Consider the following 23,110-nt stretch of genomic DNA (forward strand, 5'->3'; position numbering starts at 1 on the left):
GGGGGGGGGGGGGGGATTTATAGCAGTTGGAGATTCAGTAAATGTGTATTTGAAATTGATTTGGTTATCTGGGTTGCAGCAAAGATGGCAAGGCTGAAGCAGGCCAAGGAAGAGGCTGAGAAGGAGATAGCTGAATACAAAGCTAAAACAGAGCAAGACTTCCAGAGGAAACTTGAGGAGGTAAGAGTAAACAGAGAGCAATTACTTTCTTGTCCTGTCAAATACAATACAAAAGCAGGTGTCTGTTTCCTCTTTCTAATAAAACTATGTTTGGCACACAAAAAATAAAACAGACAAGTGGAGACTCGGGTGCGAATGTGAAGAGGCTGGAGCAGGAGACTGATGCCAAAATCGAACAGCTGAAGAAGGAAGCTTCCAGGATCTCCAATGATGTTGTGGCGATGCTCCTCAAACATGTCACCACTGTCAAGAACTGAGAGAGATTCGATTCCATTCCTAATAATCAAAAAGCCATTTATGAGTTTATTTCTTTATTTATCTCATTTCACGCGTGTGGTGTTGTTACTGGGATTGAATCTCAGAGACTCAAATCTCATATGAAATGTGTTTCTTGTAATTTATTCTCTACCTTCTTCTTCTTTTTCTTCTTGTTTGTTGTATTCATCATTTCCTTTTGAGGATTGTAATAAAATTGAGAGCTGGATTATCCTTTTTTTATTTCTCTATTTCACACTCTTTTTTTAATTAATAATAAAAAAAAAAACATTGAAATCTAAGACTACTTATACCATTAGAGGGTTTACTGAGATTGGGCTTTATTTTTAGTTATATACCACAACAACTCTAACGAACGAGAGTGAAGAGTGAAAAAGAAGATCGAGAGATTTAAGAAAAGTCTTTTCATTTTGGAGAAAATAAAGGATGAGGAGCGACGGGATCTTGGGAGCCGGAGGAGGAGGAGGTTCGGATCAGAATCGAGCAACAGCATCCGCCGTCGTGGAGAGTAGAAGAAGATGGCTAAAGAGGAGAGAGACATGGCTCGTCCTTCTCGGCGTCGCTCTTCACGCAGTATACATGCTCAGTATATTCGACATATACTTCAAAACGCCCATAGTCCACGGCATGGATCCAGTCCCTCCCAGATTCTCCCACCCTCCTGCCAAGCGCCTCATTCTTCTCATCTGTACCTCCTTTTTCACTACTCTAACCTCTTCCTTCTTCTTTTTGTTTTTTTGTTTTCCTCATTGGTTTCTCATTTGACATTATCAGCGGATGGCTTACGAGCTGACAAGTTCTACGAGCCTGACGTTGACGGCAATTACAGAGCTCCCTTCTTGAGGAATGTCATCAAGAATCAGGGCCGTTGGGGTGTCTCTCACGCTCGTCCTCCCACTGAGTCTCGACCTGGCCATGTCGCCATCATCGCTGGCTTCTATGAAGATCCCAGTGCCGTCACCAAAGGATGGAAAGCCAATCCTGTTGAATTTGATTCCGTCTTCAACAAGAGCAGACACACGTTTGCTTATGGCAGTCCAGATATCATTCCTATTTTCTGCAGTGCTTTACCTCACTCCACTTGGAACTCTTATCCTCACGAGTACGAAGACTTTGCTACAGGTTCCTTTCCTTGTTTGCGTATGCCATATTGAGATGCAACCACTATTTTTTTTTTTTTTTGAATTATCCAGATATATCCTGGTCCCACGTAAATGGTCCAGACTATCACCACCGGGCCACAAGACCTGGTTAACCACTGTTTTGTTATCACTGGAATGTAATGTGCAGTTGTTTCTTTGGTGTAGATGCCTCCTTTTTGGACGAGTGGTCTTTTGATCAATTCGAGAGCCTTCTCAACAGGTCTCACCATGACCCCAAGCTGAAAGAGCTTCTCCACCAGGACAAACTTGTTTTCTTTCTCCACCTTCTTGGCTGTGATTCCAACGGTCATGCTCATCGCCCTTTCTCTTCCATCTACCTCAACAATGTCAAAGTTGTTGATAAGATCGCTGGAAGAGTCTACCATCTCTTGGAGGATTACTACCGAGACAACCGCACCTCCTACATCTTTACTGCTGATCATGGGATGAGCGACAAAGGAAGTCATGGAGATGGGCATCCTACCAATACTGATACTCCCTTAGTTGCTTGGGGAGCTGGGATTAAGTATCCCAGACCAGCGACTGGATACAGTCACTCTGATTCTGTTGCTAGCTTTGTTGACAAGCACGCTCATGATATGCCCACACCGTATGATTGGGGCCTTAATCGCATTGAGAGAGTTGATGTCAACCAAGCTGACATTGCACCCCTCATGGTTGGTCTCTGTTCTTATTTGTTATCTCCTCAAACAAACAACTTCGCTATGAATGTGTTTTTCGAATTCTTTAGTCACACTTTTTGTTACTATTTGTAGTCAACGCTCTTGGGTTTGCCATGCCCACTGAACTCTGTTGGAAACCTACCACTTGGTTACATGAAGTTGAATGAGGTATGTTTATGTGAACTTTTCGCTAGTTGTGTCTTGTCAAAAAAGATAAGGTGTTTGGTTGTTGTGCATTTCTTAAAGTACCAATTCCTTATTGAATGTTCATGGCTGAGAGAGAGGTCGAAACTCACTAAGGAACTGGTTTATAATAGGAAGAGGAGTATATATAGTTTAAAGAAGTACATAGTTGGGAGGTTCAGACTTATGGTGCTTTATTATTATTATTTTTGGTATATTCAGGCAGAAGAAGTTGAAGCTGTGCTAGCTAATACCAAACAAATCCTCAATCAGCTTCTTCGTAAATCACGTATCCTTTTGCTCACAATCTAATCATAGCTTTGACACCTGCGCTACAGTACGGTATTCTTATACTGGTGGAAATAAATATCGTTATTTAAACTCATAGTTCAAATGGTTTTCTTTCATTTGTTTCTTAGCATTGCTTATAATCTGCCATTTATGTATTGTGTATGGTCATCCTTGACAAAATCAGATATAAAAATGTCAAACTCCTTATTTTTCAAGCCATTCAAGCCGTTGGTAGACCATTCCTCATCGCTGAGTGAGATTGATGAGTTAATTTCTGCCAAGCGTTATGAAGCTGCAATGAAATTGGCTGTAGACCTCAGAAACTTGTCGCTAGAGGGCCTTCATTACTTTCAAACGTATGACTGGCTAATGCTGATGACTGTAATTACCCTTGGATACACTGGATGGATGATCGTACTCGCCCTGCATGTTCTGCAATGTTATAGTTCCCTATCAGGAGATTTGTCCAGGAAAGGGCATTTATCTGTGCAGAAAAGACACTCCAGAAAAGTAATGCAAATACTTCACTTTGACAAGCTTTATACTCTTACTTGTTTAGCTGCTATGTTTCTTGGTTATAGTTAAATTTCCACCTTTCTCATATAGTTTGATCATTCTGACGCAGGTATATCTATCAGGCTGTCTGCTTATGGCGATCCTCACTGTGCTAAATTTGATGGAACACTCTCCCCCTCTTTACCATGCATACATTGGAATGACAGTATTTCTATGGACACAGATTTTAAGTGAATACCGATTAATAAGAGGACTGTGGATATATTTGAGGGAAAGGAAGGCTGGCTACTTCATCAAACTTTTATTTGCCGCAGCTGTGTCAATTGTCATTGTGGAATTATTGGTATGTGTAGTTGGATTGTCCAGTACGTTTTTTTTTCTGATGTGGAGATATATGTTACCCTGATCATTTGTTCTTTTAACATTCTGCAGGTCCATAGCTTCACTGAGAGAAAGCTTTACACCTGGTTTTTCTTGATAGCAGGTTTTGTGTCTTCGGTTTTGCTGCACATTTCAATTCCTTGGAGATCTGGGATACCAGTTTTTGTATGTATTTCCTGTTGGTTCCTGTCTGTCTTCACTCTGATGCCAGCGGAAATTCCTGATAATAATAACCTCGTGTAAGTCCCTTTCTCTCCCTTGCCTGCCTGAGGTTTTCTCTGTTTTGTGGTATACATGGCAATATGGCATGGAAACAGAATTTATTACTTAGAAGATCTGGTAACCCTAGAGGCGAAACTCATCTAGAACAACGCTTCACTCCCTTTGACTTTGAATATGATTATTCAGTAGAGTTTAAAGAATATAAATTACGTTGAACACATTGACAAAAAGAATGTAAAATTGTATTGAACACAATATTAGCATCTTTGCTCTCCAGTGTCAACTTTTAGCTGTGAAATGGTCACTGTTTCATGTTGGTACCATCTCTTGGTTGCAGAGTTATAAGTGGAGCTATCATAATAGTAATAAGCCTTGCTGCAAAGTGGCTAGACACACATGCAGAAGGGAACAAATTTTGGCAGAGTATCACTTTTCATGAAAGCAGGAAGCCGATGTGGTCCAAGCTCTATTTCATACAGGTATAGATAGTCCTTTTGCTACTTTTAAAACTTGAGATTTTGGTTCTACGTCTAGTAGTTCACTTTTTCCATGGTGCGAACGGGAAACAGATTATTTTGGTTGGAGTTTCGTCGGTGATGGTGTCTCTGTCAACAAAGCACCGAACACAGAATCAAGAACTACATTCGTCACACCAGTTCATAAACTGGCTAGTTGCTGGTAATATCCTCAGACCTATGTTCTGTTTGCATAATGTGTTTAAGTTATCATTGGTTTTTGACAGTCTTCTGTCTTTGCAGGGTCTTCGATGGTTCTTCCGTTGTTTTCAGGAAATGGCATCCTTTCACGTTTAAGTTCAATATTTCTTGGTTTTGCGCCTCCATTCCTTCTTCTGTCTATTGGGTTTGTCTCTCTACAAGACTTGGCTATAGATGAGAGTTCACTCGTTATATGGATCATTGTTCTGTTCTCATGTCTTCGATATTTGGTTGCAGATATGAAGCTGTCTTTTACAGTGCTCTTGCCGTTGTACTAATGTCATGGATATTATTTGAGAACGCTTCTCATCATTCTAGCAAAGCAAAAGATTCATCTCTATCAGAACAAAACACAGAGGAACATGTCACTATTGGAAGTGAGGAGAGATACTTGCAGCTATCAGATGTGCGGATCCCTTTGATTTTTGTAAGTCATCTTCTCTCTTGCCCTTGGTCCTTCTGTTACATTGGGACAAATATAGCAGGTATATGAAGTTTTGGTATTTTTGGATTGTGTGTGTTTGTAGATGGTTTTGTTCAATGTGGCTTTCTTTGGAACTGGGAATTTTGCAAGTATAGCAAGTTTTGAGATCTCATCTGTCTACCGGTTCATCACAATCTTCAGCGTGAGTATCTGCAACATCTAGAATATATATATATATATATATATATATATATGTAAAAAGAATCTTCTCATTGTTGCCTCTTTTTCTTTCTTTCAATTTTTGATTCTATATAGTCTAATGTGAATAATTGCATTTCTGGACAGCCGTTTCTGATGGCAGCACTTCTCATATTTAAGCTCTTCATACCATTCATGCTTGTCATGTGAGTATAAATGCTGAACCAAACTCATTAACAGTTACTAGGCTATAAAACACTACACTCTTTTCTTTTTTTTAAGCTTGTATCTACTAACTTTCTTGTTTGACTACTTGTAAACTGGCAGATGTGCGTTCAGTGCAATAACGAAACTAGTGAGAGTGCCAAGACTGGGATGTTACTTCCTTGTGATCTTATTTTCAGACATAATGACAATACATTTCTTCTTCCTGGTAAGTAACGTAACACACTTGTTATGATTTGTGATCTATGTCAAAAAGCATATATATGAGTTTGTGGGTTAATATTACATGACATTTGAATGCATTATTATAATGCGCAGGTGAAAAACACAGGAAGCTGGATGGAGATAGGGAATAGTATAAGCCACTTTGGGATTGTGAGTGCTCAAGTGGTCTTTGTGCTTTTACTCTTTGCGCTCACAAACCTCTACACCAGAACCATCCGAGTTAAGCCGCTCTCTACCTCCCCTTCTCTCAAAACTCTCTGAGAGATGGTAAACTTTCTATGGCAGAAGATTGTAGCAAATCAAATCTTAGTTCGATCAGGAGATTAGTTATATGAATATGAAGTTTTGTTTCAATCCACTTCGAGTTTTAGGGGAAACTAATAGAATATTTTCGTCATTCAGTTTTTTGAGTATTTTGATAAACTAACATTTGATAAATTTATTCAAATATTTTTTTCCTTTGCGATGGATGAATGATGACATATATTTCCCTGACTGATTATATCATCTGGAATGATTTAGCTAAGAAAATAATCAATAAGTAAAGAGTAAGCTATATTAATCTATGAATAAATAGAATAAAAACGTTAATCAATAAGTAAAGAGTAAGCTATATTAATCTATGAATAAATAGAATAAAAACGTTACTCCAATCCACACTCAAGTCTAATGGCTTCAATGAGGGCAGGAGATACAGGAGGAGGATCATTAACAAGGCTTCTCTGTGAAGATGTTGTTGTTAGATTTATGGAGTTTTTGACATTGCTATTTGGGTAGAAGCTTTTCATTTCTTCTTCTGCTCCCCAACCTCTGTAAAGGATCACTTTACTTGGCTCCTGCGACACCAGAAGAGCTCCTGTTTCTTCCTGCACAATATCATTCACCATCACCCCTTTTTTTTAAAAAAACGATCAAGAACTAATGATGATTGGTTTGTGCATATATGAATCAGACCTTGAGCTTTGCGATGACTTCTTGCACAGATGTTCCCTTGGCTCTGCCTTTGACATTTACGATTGCTAGAGGGTTCCTCTGAAAATGCGTCTTTAGTGTTTTAGCCAAACCTGTTACAACGTTGCTTCTTCCTACAAAATTGAAAATTTGAAGTCTCATTCGGAGCACTCGTAACTGCAAGGTTCCACGTAAGTGAGTCTACCTAAAAGTTACTAACCGCTGATTATACGCGGTGCTTCATCCAAAAAAAAGAGGAGAATGACAAAGTATAGGATTCAAGATACGAATCAGGTGGTTTCTTAGCAGTGAAGAGTAATGAAAATAGTGAAACTCACCTACTGCAAAGGGTGGTCGCTTCTTCATCTTGAGAGCTTGTTTTCTCAGGATGAGTCTTTCTCTATTGGACAGATCTGCGACCAACTCATGATTTTCTCTTTTGCTCTCTGTCAGAGCTGAGCCACTTCTAGTTGATGATCCCAGTTCTAGTCCAGTTGGTACCTTTCGCTCAGCATTCAGGAAGCTGTTGCGCGGCTAAAATCCGCGGAAAAAATGGTAAATTAATTAGATATCGCTACACACATGGGGGCCAAAGAGGAAAGATAAAGAGTTCTAGACATTACCATGTATCTATCATGAAATGACGAAGCCTCGGCAAAACCGGTTTCTGTAAGTACAGATATATTTGCAGTTGAATCGAGAGAATCACCGTCATGTCTCCGAGAAGAGCCAGGCCCAGTTTCATCCTTTTTATATGCATGACTGCTCGTAGTAGATTGGTTAACTTCATCTTCGCTGTCATCCTTACAAAATATAGACCAACAACCGTCTCAGATAGATTTTGGTAGTCCAGGAATATATTAATATATTCAAATTCACTTGATAGATGCCAAGTTACCGAACATATAAAAATATATGCACTGGACCCATATGCAAGAAACTTCGAGTAGGAGCTGAGAATCTTACCTCCCAGTTCTCTTCGCCAGAGGAAGGAACTGTTGAGTCAGAAGAATAGCTGAGTTCAGTTTCTCCTCTTGATTTCTCACGTTCAACATTCTGATTTTCTGTTTCTTCTTGGACCTACAACGATATGGAGAAATGAGAAAATCACAGAAGCATTAATGTAGCATCAAGCGCTGACCTGACTCTACCAAACTGTAAATAATTTACCACTCTGCTACTTGGTTCCCCATCTGAACACGTTTCGTTGGTCGCACTGTCCTCAACCTGCCCTCGACCAGCATTTCAAATGTTACGACCATCTTCCAGGATTGTTTAAGCAAATCAAGCTGAGCAAAACACATATGACTTACCAACTGACGGTTCAATTCATCAATGTTGTTGGAAAGTTTCAGCACATGCAGCTTTAATGACTGCGTTAGTTTTGAGCAGAAAAGTAATTAGAAATTCCCGTGAGGAATTCACAAAATCAATTTGAAGTTTCTTAATGAAAAAATTCTATCAGGTCAAGGATTTCTTATGAATTTTTTCTTACCTTTCGACGTTGTGCTTCCACAGATCGCTTCAGAGCCTCTCTCTTACTAAGAAGTGTTTGAGGTCGTAGACATGAAGGCCTCTCATAATTCTTGCCACGATACACAATAATTGCATAGCCCTTACTTACCATCTCCACAGCAACTAGTATGCCACCACTTTCTGCTTCCAAAATTTCTGCAACTTCGTGTGCAGCTTCCATGTTATGTTCATGACAAATAATCTTCACAAGTTCCCTATACTTCCAGTGAAGATGCATGTTCTCTATTGTTCCATCAAAAACGCCTCGTCTACCTTGAGAGCACAACAAGATATGTCAGAGCGGGATAGTTTAACATATGACATTTCAAAGAGATGAGTCCATGAAAGTTATTCTTTTACCACATATATTTACACGACATTCAGGAACAAGATGCTTTCAAATGGCAAAGGATGAAAACAATGACCTACCCAGTAAAAGGAAAGGCTTCATTTTCAGGCCAATTTTCCGTAGCATGTACTTTTCGTCTTCAGTAATACCCTCCTTATCGATATCAGACTGTTGAGGGCTCTCTCTACTCTCCAGCTCCGCCAGAATTCTTTCTGCGTTTGCTTTCTTTTCTAACGCCTAAAAGAGAAAACTAATGATTGACAACTAGAAAAAGAGCAGCAATCCACCCCCCCCAATGAATTCAATAGAGAAAGCTGTTAGGGCATACCATGGACAACTTGATACTAGTTCTTTCAAGGATCGACTCAGGAGATTTCCGCTGTCTTGGTTTCATTTGATGATCCTTTGTAACAGCCTGAAGTTTTATTTCCTCTTCGTTTTCAGTCAGGTTATTACCATGCACACTTGATTTATCCATGATCATTGTTTGCCTCCTCCTTTCTTCTATTGCAGAAGACACTGCGGATGGTAGGAAATCTTTTCCTCTGTACAAGACAATGAAATCCTTATCCCGAGAGATCAGAGTCCCTCCAGTCAACCACTGCAACAGACATATCTCATCAGTAGATATCTTCAGTCATATGGGCTCCAAATTGCACAAAGCTAACAAAGCCACACTTAGTTTAATAATTTAATCTATTTAAAGTAAACCAGCAACCTTTAACTCTTCGGCCATCAGCTCGCTATTAGTGTTCTGCACTCCTCTCTTCACTGCTATCTTAGCAACCTCACATTTCTCCCAGAGCTTGACAATTGCAACAGCTAGTCCCTGCAAATTTCTATTTCTGCCTGGAAGTCGCAGAAAAGTAATAAGTCAACAATCTTCAGTGTCTGAGAGAAGATATAATCAGGTAAGGGCTTACCTAAAGCAAAATGACAAGGGAGTGGTCTACCAAGTCTCCTTAAAATGGTCATTTCGTCATCGGTTAGTTTTGGACTCACGCCATACGGGAGAAGACGAAATGGTCTCCTGTACTCAGGGACTATGGCCGGGAGAAGATCACCATCTACTGGAAGAGGATCATACGCCCACCAGTCAGTGAATCTTGGACCCAATCCCTCCAGCAAGCGGTCTGCTTCTTCTACTAGCTGTACTTCCCCAGGTAGTTGAAACCGAACCTTATCCAGAGAACCAACGCCTTGTATTAACAAGGGCTTATTAACCATTTTATTAGTAACACTAGCTGGAGAAGATTCTGCAGTAGTCTGTTTCTCTCTACTGTCACCCACATATGATGCCTCTGAAGCAGTTTCCAGAGAAGAAGCATGTGGAAGATTCCCATCAGACGCGAAATAAGGGTAGTGATAATTGACCCCTCTATACAACAAAATCTTGCTTCCAGATCTCCAAATGACCAATCCTCCAGTTTTCGTCTGCCAATAGAGATATGATGAACACTATCATCAGTCTAACATAATCCTCCAAATATTAAACACTAGAGCAAGCCATAAGCTTCCACGAAAACAATAAGTAAACACCATTACGAACCTCCAAAACGTCATGGGTGCGTTTCATGTTCATTCCGGAGATATCCTCGCAGAAAATCTTGACAACCTCCGTTGTCCTCCATCTCTCGTGTATCCCATTCACTATCCCTTCCGTAATCCCTGCCTTTCCTATCTTTATCTTCTTCGTCAGCCTTATCCCTTCCGACCTCAACCGCCTCAGCTCCCCGGGCGGCAATGTCAGCTCCGCCAGCGAAGGGACCTTCTCCTCGTTCTTCCTCTCACTCTGCTTTTCCTTCTTCCACACTCTCTTCAACTCGTGGTACCTGGAGATGGCGGTGCCCGACCCGGGCTTCGGAACCGGGTAGCTGGGCGTGCTCCAGCTCGTGTCAATCGTGTGCCCGACCCGGTGTATCGGAAGCTGGTTCGGCAGCGGAACGAATATCTCTCCGGGGGAATTTTGACCAGACGTAGTCGGAGAATCATGATTAGTCTCTTCCGCGAAGCCAAGGCTACGGAGCTTATCAGCGATTCGCTGGATGGCGGATTGGGGAAGAGTCTTTCGGTCGGAGGAAGAGCTACAGACGACGGAGCTCGCTCTAAGGGTTCTGGGAATCAGAAATGGCGGGAAAATTCGATCGGGTAAGGCTTTGGGAGGTAACAATGGTTGCTGCTGGTGACACACAGGAAGCAACATTTCTCCCACACCACCGAACCAGCCAAGCCACCAGCACAGACCAGAAATGAGGAAGAAGCATATCCACAGGGGCACGTGATTGTCACGTGTGTTTTATATTATTGTGGCCCATGATTGAGACCCAATGAGCCCATAATGAGTTAATGAGCCATTAGTCTACCATACATCTGGTTATTCGGGTCGGGTCATTCCGGTGTACCCGAATCAAGGTCGAGTTTTTTCTGTTAAGCGTCAATGGCGGAAACTCCCAAATTTCATCGAAAGAGATCAAGAAAGGAACTCGGAGATTCGAATTCATGGGTATATTGAGTTACGCCGTCGCCGGCGGCGGGTTTGCGGTAATCGGCGCGTGGGAGTCACTGGACTCATCGAACCTTGATCCGAATCCATCTACCGGTACTGATCCGTCTTCCCCTACGGCGGCTCAGATCACTCCGTCTCCGCCCAAATCAGTTGGATCGTCTTCCGTCCCCGTAGCTTTGCTTTCGTCTCTGTTCATAGCCAACTCGATTTACTCCTTCTTCAGCTCAATCGGATCCAGCGACCGGGTCGGATCGATGCTCCAGTTACAGATCCTGGCGGTCGCAGCTTTATTCCTAGTGTACGCCGTCGTAACCCATCTGGTCAACTCCAAAAACGGAGGCTTTGCAGCTCTTCCGTCTTCGATCACGAGCCTGTTGCTTCTCTTCGGCTTCATCGAGGAGTTTCTCATGTTCTACCTCCAGAAGAAGGACACATCCGGAATCGAGAATCGCTACTACGATCTCATGCTCGTCCCCATCGCCGTCTGCGTCTTCTCCACGGTCTTCGAGCTCAAATCCGACGCAACCACGCATCGATTCGCGAAGCTAGGGCGCGGGATCGGGTTGATTCTGCAAGGAACGTGGTTTCTGCAAATGGGTATATCGTTTTTCACGGGGTTGATCACTAACAACTGCTCGTTTCACGAGAAGAGCAGAGGCAATTTCACCATCAAGTGCAAAGGACACGGTGATTATCACAGGGCCAAAGCTATCGCTACGCTTCAGTTTAACTGCCATTTGGCTCTCATGGTGGTTTTAGCTACCGCGTTGTTCTCCGTCGTCGCGAACAAGAAAGGTTATCTCCGTGAAGAAGATCATTCAAAGTATCGGCCTCTCGGAGCTGAGATGGAAAATTTAAGTAACTTCACTCTCGATTCTGATGAAGAAGATAGTAACGTAGCTAAGGAAACTGCTCTTAATGGAATCATCACCTCACACGCTTAAAGGTATCAAAGTTTCAGACTTTTTTTTCTGTTGATTTTCTACAAATGTTGTTGGGAGGATTGATGAAATGATATGTAATGTAACCAAACACACGAAATAAAAAAAGTTGAAATCTTTTGCGTTTGTAACAGAGAAAAGTGTCTTCTTGCTAGTCATTTCTTAAGCTATTACAGTTAGATATCACTCATGTAGTATTGTGGCAAACGGTTAGCTTTTTTAAGTCCAAAGAAATCGAAACTCTTATTTAGGGGCTTTTTCTTCTTCACTGCCTTGATCACTACTACTCTTGAAATACTTGCATAGAACTATGTAGACCACAAAGCTAATAGTACTTGTAAGAGCAAGCAGCCAGTAGTATTTGTCTAGCCTAGCTTCCGACATATCATCTGCAAACCAGTTTTGCCCTTCACCTGTTGAGGTCGAGTAAGCCTCCACGACTGAGATCAGCCCTGCGCTCACAAAGCTTCCAACGCCAAAGACACTTGTGTAGAGAGCAAACCCCATTGTTCTCATTCTAACCGGAACCTCGCTGTAGAAGAACTCTTGCATCCCAACCACTGTGAATATATCCGAGATCCCCAGGAGTATGTACTGAGGTAACAGCCAGAAGATGCTGAACGGGACGGTTTCTGGATCGTAGTCAGGCAAAGTCTTCACCTTTTGGCTTATGTCTAGTCTTTTCCTTTCGACTAGCGCCGCAATAACAATGGCTATGATAGATAGGAACATTCCAACTCCCATTCTCTCCATCACGGAGATGCCTTGGCCGTTGTTCTTGATTCTTTTGGTGACAGGGATCAAGATCTTCTCGTACAGCGGCATGAGAAGGATTATGGATAGAGTAATGGTGCTTTGCAGGGTCGCAGGGGGGATTTTGAAGCTGGGACCGATGTTTCGCTTCATGGTCATGCCTTGTTTGGTGAAAAAGGTCGCTGGTAGCTGGAAGATAACCGCAAACATGAGAAGCATCGTCCATATGGGCAAAAGACGAAGCACTAACTTGATTGTATCAGTTCCAGAGAAGCTCGGTTTCGAACTTTCATCATCCATTTTCTGTGGGGTTGTTGAAGCTTTTTCAATGTCTTCAGGCTCAGCGTCATCATCGCATTCACAAAGAGGCCTCTCTTGTAACCTACACATACAAGAAACAGGGAGCAAGAATCAGTCATTATGGTAAGTCACACTTGAAAAAAACTTTTTTGAGTTAGTGAAAAGAACTCACTCTAGCTCCATATCATCCAAATCTTCCTCATCTGCAAGTGTATATGTGCTTCTCTGCTTCTTCTTCTTCTTCACTACTCTCCCTTTGATGAACTTAAGGATCTTCTCAAAAGGTGTAGGAGTTGTTTTCGTCTTCAAACCCGTACCAGTACCAGCACCATAAACATAGATCCCGCAACCCGACAAGAACAACAAGATCAACAGGAACATGGCTATTCCGGGTATTGCAAAACCGAGGACCCAACCAAAAGTGTCTTGGATATAAGCCATGACTGTGACACCCATAAGGCTTCCAGCGCAGACGCCAAAGTACCACCATTGAAAAAACTGAGTTTTTCGAGTAGCTTTGGCGTCTTTTTGATCACCGGAGAGAAGCTCAAACTCCTTATCAAGGTCGTGGTCAAGCTGGTCCGCACCAAAGGCTTGAAGAGAAGGGTTTAAGACACCTAACCCGATTGAGACCAGACATAGTGATGAGTAGAGAAAATAGGTGGAGATTGTCTTTGTAGCTGAACGTGACCCAGCAAATGCCGTCCATGTCAGTCCCACTAGCCCCTTTACAATAATAAAGATTATTAATATTCAAATTTGTATCAAAAGGGAAAGAAAGAAAAAAACGAATTTCCCACTAAGCTAGCTTTTTGCCAATGAGATCCGATAAGACCCATTATGAGCACTATCATCATTTATAATCGAAATTCCATTATCAAGCAAATTAGTATAAACACCATTAGTGGTTAAAGAAAATTATAATCTGATGGTGACCCATTACCATTTAAGATAGTCTAAACCATTTTTTTCAAACACTACTTAGCACATATAATCACTTTCTAATTTTTAAGTTAGACCGTCTAAAACCATTCGGTCTAATACTACCCAGTGCATATCATCACTTGGTCACTGCATGACCGATTAAGCATATCCATACAGGAATATAAGACCAAATATTATCAGCATACATCAGTTTATTAACAAACCCGTTTCAATAATACGCGAATATTAAAAATAAAAAACGATAATGGATCATAAGATGCCCAAGTAGCTAAATCTCTCATTGCATAAACAGCATGTGGAAAGAGAGTTTCAACATGTATATACATCATGAGTATTTCAAGTTTTCAACATATACTGATACAAATATGTACATAGATATAGTTTAATGTAAAAGATTCGTACCACAAAGTAGACAGAAGAAGAAGCAAGGATAGTGAAGAATCTATCCCAATACGCATCAGCCAAAGGAGCAGAGAAGAGAGGCAACATAGAAGTGAAACCCGCCCAAGTATTAACTGTCTTGGCTGCTCTTGAGTTACTCATCTTCACCACATCTGTTAGATATGTCACTAAGTTTGATGCAACTCCTTTAAACGCATATCTCTCCATTCCCGCAATCACTATACACAAAAAACATCATTAATTTCACAGAAGTTTTGAATCTATGAAAGAAACAAAATATGGCAGAGATGGATTATTAACCTATGAGAAGAGCACATGACTTGCCAAGTCCTCTTGTCTTCTGTTCCATATCCATTAGAGGCTGTCTTTATGTGTTTATTGTCTGTGTGGAGAAAGAGAGAGAAAGAGAGGATGATTATTTGTATGTAGAAGAGTGGAGAAAAGGTTGATGATTAGTGAGATGTAATTCCCTATTTATAAGTTTTAAAATCAGTCTTTCCGGTGTTTGAAAATTTCCGCTAATGGCAGAGATTAATTTCCATATGTGGAAACTTAATATATTGTGCCTTCCACCTACATGTATATATATATACGTATATGGGTGAAAGTGTGCATTCACATGTGTACATAATTGCATAGAATGTTTAAATACTTATTCTATTAACTTGAAACGATATGGGAAAATGAAAATCCAACGACGGAGGGTAAGAATTACAAAGAAAATTACTAAAAAGATGGAGTTTTTTTTTGTAGAATTTGAGTTTAAGATGTCGACATTGTCGAGAAAAAGAAACTGATTTAATAGAAATACGTGAAACCGGCAACTTGGTTGAAAAAGATTAGGAAACTCAATATACTCTAGTTGATTCATATATTCATAACCGTTACACTAACTCTTTTTTGTCAACACGAGAACTTTTATTCTGCTAACAAAACTGAAATTTAGCAGCATAAGCACCATATGTGTGTGTGTGTGACATAGAAAATACACCATAATAAAATACAAAACGTTAGCAAACTAAAATTCCACATTCTGAGAATTACGGGAACAATATTTAGAAAACAGCCATGTAAGTGGTCTCTATAAATCTTTGCCAAAAAAAAGTCTCTAAAAATACTATAAAAACATAACATTTATGATTTTGTTGGAACGTCGTAACTATATATATTCATAAAGGACTAAAGGAGTTCGCTAAATAAACATCTAATATATTATGAAAATTTAGGCCATAATCTTCATTTAAGTCGAGGACCTTGATAATACCACGGTCTAAAAAACAATTTTAACATAATTGTGATAGATTAACTTTAATTATTTGTTTATTTATAACTAAACACTAATAAGTCTACCAAGGTCTTATCCCTTTGTTCTTTTTTCTTTTTTGTCGATGACACCCTTTTAGTTATATATAGAGTGGATCACGTAAATACCAAAAGGAAATGTGGATGATTCTTTTTTTTTTCTGGCCATGAGGATGCTATACATCAATATGTCAAAATTATGCAACACCATGCGGTATGTAATCACTATAAATGGATCTATCATCTACGTTTTACTATATTTCATCCTTATACGTATATACTGATTCGAAAAAGAAACAACAAAGTTATTTTCCTTTCATTTTTATTAGGCTTATCGGTTCCATATGTAGATTTTATGTCTTTTATGTTTTACTTTGTATTTCTTTTATTAAAACTTGTTTCTATACATTTCATTTTCCAATATATCGCAGTTTTCTTTTCTTTTGAAACACTCGCAGTTTTCTTTTCTATTTATGCATTTTTGTGTATTTTTACACCAAATGCTTACATTAATTTGAAAATTTTAATGGATGTAGACAAATATAACCAGTAATAAACGAAGAAAATTACAAAATAATAGATATGGTAAAAGAAAAAAAAGATCCGTTCAAAAGTTTAGTTAAAATTCTAAAGTTTGTGCTCCGAAAAAAAAATATATATATATAAGGTTCATCTTTTGTGTGCTAATGTTTCCTTTTTCAACTTGATATTTTATTTATGTGTTTCTAATTTATATAATTTTCCTTTCACGTATTGTTAGTTTTATCAAAAACATCTGGAACGGAAGGTTTGTATGTGAAATTTCATTTTCGTGATTAGTATTTGCTTAGTCTAGTGTTTGAGCTAATTTATTGCGGAGCGACGCATATTAAATTTATTTTAGAGAAAAAGCCCCACACAAACTTTGATTTCTCTAACTAAGGTATCACGATTATTGGAGAGTTCTTAAAGTGAAGTTTTTAACGGAATATAAGAACTCGTCTCTTAACTTTTAACTAAAAAAACTAAGAATTTAAGAATCGGTTTTTAGTTTTTTTAATTAAAAATTAAAAGACGGATTCTTATATTCCGTTAATAACTTCATCCCAAGAACTCTCCACTAATCATGTTCTTGAATATAATACATACAATAAGTGTGTCGTTAGGTAGGTCTCATGTGGCACGTATAATGAATAGCGAATACATGAACGAAACACGTGTTCTCTCAATATGCCAAGTGTCATGTATTACAGCGGATGCATCTATACACTTGTGGCTTCTTAATCCAAGGAATGTTATAAATAAGATAAAGAGTACGTTGTATAATTGTGAAGTTGATTGTAGTATGACGTTAGTATCACTTACGATGTCTTACATGTCTAAATTACGTCAAAAAGTGAGATAAATTAAAAGCGATCGTGGAAAAAAAACAAAGATTAAAAGTGTTCTCTATACTTTTGTCCATTTTTTACACAACTTTTTAGCTTCATTGACTGACTGTGGGAATTATATATATATATATATATATATATATATGTCTTTGTCTTTTGAGATTAAATCTAATCTACAAACATTTGCATAGATGCAACGTTGATGGTGATTGGTCATCTGCCAATCGCCATTAGATTGGAGTTCTTCATTGCCAGAGCTAGATGAGGGATTAGATAACAAATGGTCTAAAGAAAACGCATTATACCGATCGAGACTTGTTTCAACGCTCGATGATACAGAGGCACAGTGAACTATGATTCGCAATTGATGGAAACAAGCTTTATTCGTTATAAGATCAAAACTCTATGAAGAATATGTCTTAGTATTTAGTAAGTAATCTAGCTCTCTTCTCTTTCGGGTTTAGTAGGAATCTAATTAGGAACTGGTTTAGTTAAACCGGGGTTATCCGTTAGTTGATAAAACGAGAAGTAGAGGCTCGTTTTGTAGAGAAGAGAGAGTCTTTAAGTAGCTCAGGTTGTTGAGCTAAAGGGATAAGCTTTTTTGATTAAGTTTGTTACGATCAATAGTGAAAGAGAGAGGAGAGACTAGGATTGTAACTCAGAGCTCGCTTGTGAGCAATTCTAGTGATTTGCTGGTTTGATCCCAGCTCCGGTGAACTATAGCGGCCTTTCCATATCGGAGAGGTGCGGTGAACACCGGTCAATTTATACTTGTGACTGAGCTGATTACAGGTCAAGATCCAAGGCGTGAATCGTACACTCTAATATGGTACGCATGATTTTTACAGCCATGTGTCCAGAATGTTTGGAGACTTTACACTAGATGCATATATAAGATAAAATTTCAGTTAAGTACGAAGTTACTTACTACAGATTTTTGGCTATGATAAGTGTTATTTTCGATGATAAATTTCTATTAGATATCAATAATGCGATAATGGTTGAAAAAGCAAAAGCTTTTCTTGAGAAAAAGAATGATAGAATCAACTTTAGGGTTTGCCTTTGGAGAAAGGTGGTGTCCTGAGTGCCACAATATGGCGACTCGCACCAAATTGTTAAAGAGCAGCTTCCGTGCATCAATCTTCTCTCTTCTCTGATGTGTATATTGCCACGTGGATCATGCTTTGTCGACGTGGATTTATCTACGTTACTTCCCGATATTCCACTGGATCCTATTCTTTTTCATTTTTTTTTTCACAAACAAATCATTGATTATTCAATAAGGTTATTGAAAAATATTGTTTGTACGTAAATGTTTTTCATTAACATGGCCCAATAATGCTGAAGACACAGAAAGTGAAGATGATTCATCGTCCAATAGTTTTATTTTATAAATTATAATATTACAAAATACCACTGAAGAGTGCAGTCAGGCTCAATTTGGGGTTTTATATATAAGTTATCTATACTTGTTAAATACATAGATTATTCAATATGATTATCTTCGTTAACATTTATGATTACATGTATTAGCTTTTTACAAAACAAAACTAGAACAAGTAAACAAAAACTAGCTTTGTTTCTGTGTTAAGTGGTTTATGCAGATCATATCATTTAGATTGAAAACTCTTACAATATACAAAATATTACCATGATATACTAGCATATGTTCGTGTAGATTGAATGTCGTATTAATTAAATAAAGGGCTTTTTATATAACTAAAAACTTAGACCATAATTAACTCGGAATTCTGAGTGGGGTTCTTAGAGTGGAACCCCGTTCTAAGAACCCCGGGTTAATCATGTTATATCAAAAGTATAATGGAAACTATGTATAGGCTCCATTGCTGAGAACCTGAGAGAAACACGTGCTTACGATTCGTTGAGCACGTGACTTGCGAAAGCTATTGAGATGTAAATGTACGTTCGTGTTTGTAAGTTAATGAACGATTTAAAATAAATAAATAGTTGCAACAAAGTTAAGACTGTTGATGAGAAAACATATATCACTAGTTTGTAGACAACATGACAGCTTAACAACCAGAAAACTCACTATGAAGTTATGATGTAGATACTGACAAATATATTGAATTTGTGAGTTTTAGAAAATTATTCTAGACACAGTAACTGTTTATTTTAATAAGTTCGTATTAACTTAAAAGATTATTTATTAGATGATAAATAGATCATCTGACTATACATTCAGCTTTCGATATCATATTTATTGTTACCTTCTGGATTGTAATTTCTTGCTCTTTTGTCTTGGTTCCTTCTCTTCTTTTTGTAACAAGTGACTTGCCACGATTCAAAAAAAACTGAAAAGCTTGGTCTAAATCTTAACATTTACACCAAAAAAGAATAAATAATTTCAAACAACAGTGATATAAAATATATAAAGTTGTAAATCATACTATGTATAAATAAAACTCTAATCGAAATTTAAAGTATATTTTCAGTAAATAACGTAACCACTGATTACAAGAATATGAATTGCAGTATATGGTGTAGCGTACCCCACCTATGGTGGTTTAGTGAGATGGATATCATTTTGGACTACACAGGAGAAAGGGGAACATATAGCACTGTATCTACATGGGAAAACATCAATTCATGAATAGAAGCTTTACTTCATAAGCGGAGTTTTTTTTGGGTGCAATTCATAAGCGGAGCTAAAGACGATAGAATAAAAACAAATATTCTCAACTGCAGTCCGAAAGCGATCAAAACCAGCTGCAAACAAATAATAATAAAAAATAACTAAACCTCAAGAAGTTGCTGTTTAAAAAACCGGGTCTCGTGGTCTGGTGGTAAAGGAACCTCGGTTGAGGTGCCCGCCATCACGACTTCGAGCCCCGGCCACAGCGGAGTTAACATCTCTTCCGTTGGGGCGCTGGACCCCCTACGGAGGGATAGTTGGGAATGTGGCTGCCCAGATACCAGAGTTACCAAAAAAAAAAAAAAAATTGTTGTTTAAAATTATAAACGTAATCTTTGCGCGCGTTCCTAATCCTTACCTACATGCTACGTAAACTCGCACTTAACGAGCCCATGTTTCTTTCACGAGATATAAGAGCACCACTAATCCCTGGGTGCTTATTTTTTTTTTTTTGGTCTTTTCTCTTCTCTGATTAAAAAAAAAAAAATTAAAACGAACCAATCGCGGGTCGCCACGTGTCAGTGAGGCCCACGAAACAGCTCAAGCATCTACGCCAGATCTGGCGTCTTTAGCATCGCTTCTTCTCCTTTTGTAGTGGAACCCACCCCTAAACACTCCTCTTAGCTCATGCATTAATCCTGCTCTAAGGTGACTACACCTGCACTTACAAATTTGTATTTTTATATATCAATGTGATATAACAGTTATAAGGTTCTATTGGATTGGTGCTACCAAATTAATTATCACTGGCATATATAATATATAGTTTAATGCTTGTGTTATTCACTAACATTTAAAGATATATAATATAGTATTCTTATGGTGCCTGTCTACACAACATTATAGTCTCCAAGTAAGTATTTAAATATGACTAAAACAATACTTTGTTAAACCGTTATACTTTTTTTTTCTTTTTTTTAACCATATCAAATGGACTCTTGATTATACTAGTATTATCATATATGTGAATGTTTGGTTTCGTCAGACGTTTTCTGCTAAATTGCTATACGATGCCTGTCTCAAGATAAAAAGTTTTGAAGAATACATTAAAAGACCTTAGTAGTGTAAGACCAACTTTCTTAGTTTTTAACCATATAATTTGGACTTATATATGTCTCTATCTTAAATGCACTAATGTCGACATACGCATATACTAGGTTTCTTTCTTCTATATCTAATTCTAATAAAATAAAAAAATGGGGTGGATCATCTCCAATCAATAATGAGATAGCTAGCTAGGAAATCTGTGGGAATTAAGTTTGATCCATTCTGCACACTATATCACAATTTTTAACGAATATTAGAATATGACCATAATAACTTTATTTATTAACCTATTTACTTTCAAAATTTTGTTTTGTTTATTATTGCAGGGTAAATAAAGTAGCAGGTAATAATAGTATTGGCTTTCCAGGATTCAAATAAGATGGGCAGTCGAATGTATTGATTTGACGCTATTGTCTCCCAAGTCGCAACACTGATGCCTAAACCCCAATGGTGTCATTCAGATACTCCAACCAAGATAACTAATAACTAGCTCTTGATCAGCAGATGGAATCGAAAACAGTGTCATATTTTGGGATTCGAGATAACCGGGAAGAGACCGGTGCTGGTACGACCGACCGAAACGAAAGATCGTGTGACGAGAGCAGCAGTTCCCAATTGGTTGGTTTTTGGGGTTAGTTCCGTAAATACAAGTAAGATGTGGTGGTAGTATTGTCATTTCAACAAGCAGGGGTGGAATCGGTAATAAGGGAAACAGTAGTAGCTCCACGATTTACTTTCCGCTTCATTCTTTTTCCATCTCGCTCGCTCGCTCTCCTTTGGCAGATCTGAGAGTTTTGGACAAAGAATAAAAACTTGGTAACGAGGTTCGTATCTCTCTTCCTTTGATTCACTCATCCCTTGTATCTGTGCTTGTTTCAGCTTGAGCTTGAGCTTGAGCTTCCGATGATTATCCTTAGGATTCGCTAGATTTAGATCCACAGCTTGTCTCATGAATGGATTTTTGCAACATCGACTTCTCTTTGCTGATTTTGTTACCAATTTTCTGGAACTTTATTGTATGATTCAGTCATTGAGATGTTGAATGGCCTATTATGGTGATTGTGTTGGTAGATCGATTCTTGCTTTAAGCCCTGTCTATGACTTATTGATGAAACATGCCTCGGCTGTAATAATTAGTTGAAATTTGTTGTGCTTAGTAAAGTGTGTGTTTGTATCATATCTGATCGGAGTGGCTTGTGTTCCCTATTTGATTTCAATTTCATAGTTGTATTTCTATCATATGAAATTTAAGATGTTTAGTCTGATTTTTATGTTATTTTGTTGAAACTTTTCTTAATTAATCCACATTATAACAGGGAAACATGCCTCCGCAGAAGATCGAGACGGGTCACAGCGACATTGTCCACGATGTCGTCATGGATTACTATGGAAAGCGAATAGCAACTGCCTCATCAGACGGCACCATCAAGATAACCGGAGTGAGCAACAGCGGCGGATCTCAGCAGCTAGCTACCTTAACCGGCCACCGAGGTCCCGTCTGGCAAGTCGCCTGGGCCCACCCGAAGTACGATTCGCTCCTCGCTTCGTGCTCATACGATGGGCAAATCATAATATGGAAAGAAGGAAACCAAAACGAGTGGACGCAGTCTCACGTCTTCACAGACCACAAAGTATCAGTCAACTCCATCGCCTGGGCTCCTCACGAGCTCGGTCTCTCCTTAGCTTGCGGAGCATCCGACGGAAACATTTCTGTTTTCTCGGCCAGAGCCGATGGAGGTTGGGACACGACGAGGATAGACCAAGCTCACCCGGTCGGAGTCACTTCGGTGTCGTGGGCACCAGCGACGGAGCCAGGGGCGCTCGTTAGCTCCGGTATGCACGAACCGGTCTACAAGTTAGCGTCGGGAGGGTGTGATAGTACGGTGAAGGTGTGGAAATTCGCAAACGGGTCGTGGAAGATGGACTGTTTCCCTGCGCTTCACAAGCACAAGGACTGGGTGCGTGACGTGGCGTGGGCACCGAACTTGGGTCTGCCGAAGTCGACGATAGCGAGCGGGTCGGAAGATGGGAGTGTGATCATATGGACGGTGGGGAAAGAAGGAGAGCAGTGGGAAGGGAAGGTATTGAAAGATTTCAAGACGCCGGTGTGGAGGGTGACGTGGTCGTTGACGGGTAACTTGCTGGCGGTGTCGGATGGGAACAATAACGTAACGGTGTGGAAAGAGGCTGTGGATGGAGAGTGGGAGCAAGTGACCGTCGTTGAGCCTTAGATTCTTGTTCCTGTTTGTTTGATTGTCATTCATTTTGTTGTAGTAAGTATCAAATGTGGTTTGCTTATTATACATTTTTTTTGTTTCTTAGATACTTGCTTTCTCTCCTTAAAAACACATGTGTTACGTATTTTATTAACAGACACCAAAGATTGGAAAATGATTGTGTTTTCATAATTT

General features: G+C 39.2%; 6 protein-coding genes across 7 annotated transcripts in view; 4 read left to right on the forward strand and 2 right to left on the reverse strand.

Annotated features, from left to right (window-relative positions):
* LOC106294588 (V-type proton ATPase subunit G1) overlaps window positions 1-686 on the forward strand; it is a 1,856-nt gene extending 1,170 nt beyond the window's left edge. The window contains exons 3-4 of one of the 2 annotated variants that reach the window (XM_013730193.1): window positions 80-180; window positions 294-686. In XM_013730193.1, the coding sequence (XP_013585647.1) occupies window positions 80-180; window positions 294-437 (245 nt within the window). In that variant the 3' untranslated portion in view covers window positions 438-686. The remainder of the gene's footprint in view (window positions 1-79; window positions 181-293) is intronic. The other variant, XM_013730194.1, reaches the window with a different exon arrangement.
* A 102-nt stretch (window positions 687-788) lies between these two features.
* LOC106294586 (GPI ethanolamine phosphate transferase 1) lies at window positions 789-6,129 on the forward strand. The gene is made up of 16 exons (XM_013730190.1): window positions 789-1,144; window positions 1,231-1,578; window positions 1,764-2,275; window positions 2,375-2,449; window positions 2,687-2,753; window positions 2,940-3,265; window positions 3,381-3,614; window positions 3,704-3,891; window positions 4,212-4,353; window positions 4,444-4,552; window positions 4,633-4,735; window positions 4,828-5,017; window positions 5,118-5,216; window positions 5,360-5,418; window positions 5,540-5,645; window positions 5,756-6,129. The coding sequence occupies exons 1-16, from the start codon at window positions 883-885 to the stop codon at window positions 5,921-5,923; spliced, it is 2,988 nt and encodes a 995-aa protein (XP_013585644.1). The 5' UTR covers window positions 789-882; the 3' UTR covers window positions 5,924-6,129.
* Window positions 6,130-6,200: 71 nt separating this feature from the next.
* LOC106294587 (chloroplastic group IIA intron splicing facilitator CRS1, chloroplastic) lies at window positions 6,201-10,680 on the reverse strand. Its single transcript, XM_013730191.1, has 13 exons — window positions 10,027-10,680; window positions 9,401-9,911; window positions 9,196-9,326; window positions 8,806-9,078; window positions 8,558-8,714; window positions 8,109-8,401; window positions 7,927-7,986; window positions 7,784-7,840; window positions 7,580-7,693; window positions 7,237-7,416; window positions 6,952-7,147; window positions 6,617-6,747; window positions 6,201-6,528 (listed from the first exon to the last, which is right to left on the reverse strand). Exons 1-13 carry the CDS (start codon window positions 10,678-10,680, stop codon window positions 6,307-6,309), a joined length of 2,979 nt encoding a protein of 992 aa, XP_013585645.1. The 3' UTR covers window positions 6,201-6,306.
* A 178-nt stretch (window positions 10,681-10,858) lies between these two features.
* Window positions 10,859-12,042, forward strand: LOC106295707. The gene has a single exon (XM_013731678.1). It carries the CDS (start codon window positions 10,977-10,979, stop codon window positions 11,925-11,927), a length of 951 nt encoding a protein of 316 aa, XP_013587132.1. The 5' UTR covers window positions 10,859-10,976; the 3' UTR covers window positions 11,928-12,042.
* On the reverse strand, window positions 12,023-14,868 carry LOC106295706 (protein NRT1/ PTR FAMILY 5.9). The gene is made up of 4 exons (XM_013731676.1): window positions 14,625-14,868; window positions 14,325-14,542; window positions 13,150-13,703; window positions 12,023-13,059 (listed from the first exon to the last, which is right to left on the reverse strand). The coding sequence occupies exons 1-4, from the start codon at window positions 14,677-14,679 to the stop codon at window positions 12,168-12,170; spliced, it is 1,719 nt and encodes a 572-aa protein (XP_013587130.1). The 5' UTR covers window positions 14,680-14,868; the 3' UTR covers window positions 12,023-12,167.
* Window positions 14,869-21,428: 6,560 nt separating this feature from the next.
* On the forward strand, window positions 21,429-23,069 carry LOC106296016 (protein transport protein SEC13 homolog A). Its single transcript, XM_013732057.1, has 2 exons — window positions 21,429-21,523; window positions 22,016-23,069. Exon 2 carries the CDS (start codon window positions 22,022-22,024, stop codon window positions 22,928-22,930), a length of 909 nt encoding a protein of 302 aa, XP_013587511.1. The 5' UTR covers window positions 21,429-21,523; window positions 22,016-22,021; the 3' UTR covers window positions 22,931-23,069.
* The last annotated feature ends 41 nt before the right edge of the window (window positions 23,070-23,110 follow it).

This window comes from Brassica oleracea, chromosome C5 (genome assembly GCF_000695525.1).
Source record: "Brassica oleracea var. oleracea cultivar TO1000 chromosome C5, BOL, whole genome shotgun sequence".
NCBI lineage: Eukaryota > Viridiplantae > Streptophyta > Magnoliopsida > Brassicales > Brassicaceae > Brassica > Brassica oleracea.

What these genes read in the sequence shown, in the direction of transcription:
- LOC106294586 (XM_013730190.1), top strand. Translation starts at nt 883, where the DNA reads ATGAGGAGCGACGGGATCTTGGGAGCCGGAGGAGGAGGAGGTTCGGAT. An exon ending in AGAAAAGACACTCCAGAAAA is followed by an intron (nt 3,266 to 3,380) that starts GTAATGCAAATA and finishes ATTCTGACGCAG; the next exon opens with GTATATCTATCAGGCTGTCT. An exon ending in ATACCATTCATGCTTGTCAT is followed by an intron (nt 5,419 to 5,539) that starts GTGAGTATAAAT and finishes GTAAACTGGCAG; the next exon opens with ATGTGCGTTCAGTGCAATAA.
- LOC106294587 (XM_013730191.1), bottom strand. Translation starts at nt 10,680, where the DNA reads ATGTTGCTTCCTGTGTGTCACCAGCAGCAACCATTGTTACCTCCCAAA. An exon ending in GCACCCATGACGTTTTGGAG is followed by an intron (nt 9,912 to 10,026) that starts GTTCGTAATGGT and finishes CTCTATTGGCAG; the next exon opens with ACGAAAACTGGAGGATTGGT. An exon ending in GCGACCACCCTTTGCAGTAG is followed by an intron (nt 6,748 to 6,951) that starts GTGAGTTTCACT and finishes TCAATTTTGTAG; the next exon opens with GAAGAAGCAACGTTGTAACA.
- LOC106295707 (XM_013731678.1), top strand. Translation starts at nt 10,977, where the DNA reads ATGGGTATATTGAGTTACGCCGTCGCCGGCGGCGGGTTTGCGGTAATC.
- LOC106295706 (XM_013731676.1), bottom strand. Translation starts at nt 14,679, where the DNA reads ATGGATATGGAACAGAAGACAAGAGGACTTGGCAAGTCATGTGCTCTT. An exon ending in CTTCTTCTGTCTACTTTGTG is followed by an intron (nt 13,704 to 14,324) that starts GTACGAATCTTT and finishes ATTATTGTAAAG; the next exon opens with GGGCTAGTGGGACTGACATG. An exon ending in TTGGATGATATGGAGCTAGA is followed by an intron (nt 13,060 to 13,149) that starts GTGAGTTCTTTT and finishes TTGTATGTGTAG; the next exon opens with GTTACAAGAGAGGCCTCTTT.
- LOC106296016 (XM_013732057.1), top strand. Translation starts at nt 22,022, where the DNA reads ATGCCTCCGCAGAAGATCGAGACGGGTCACAGCGACATTGTCCACGAT.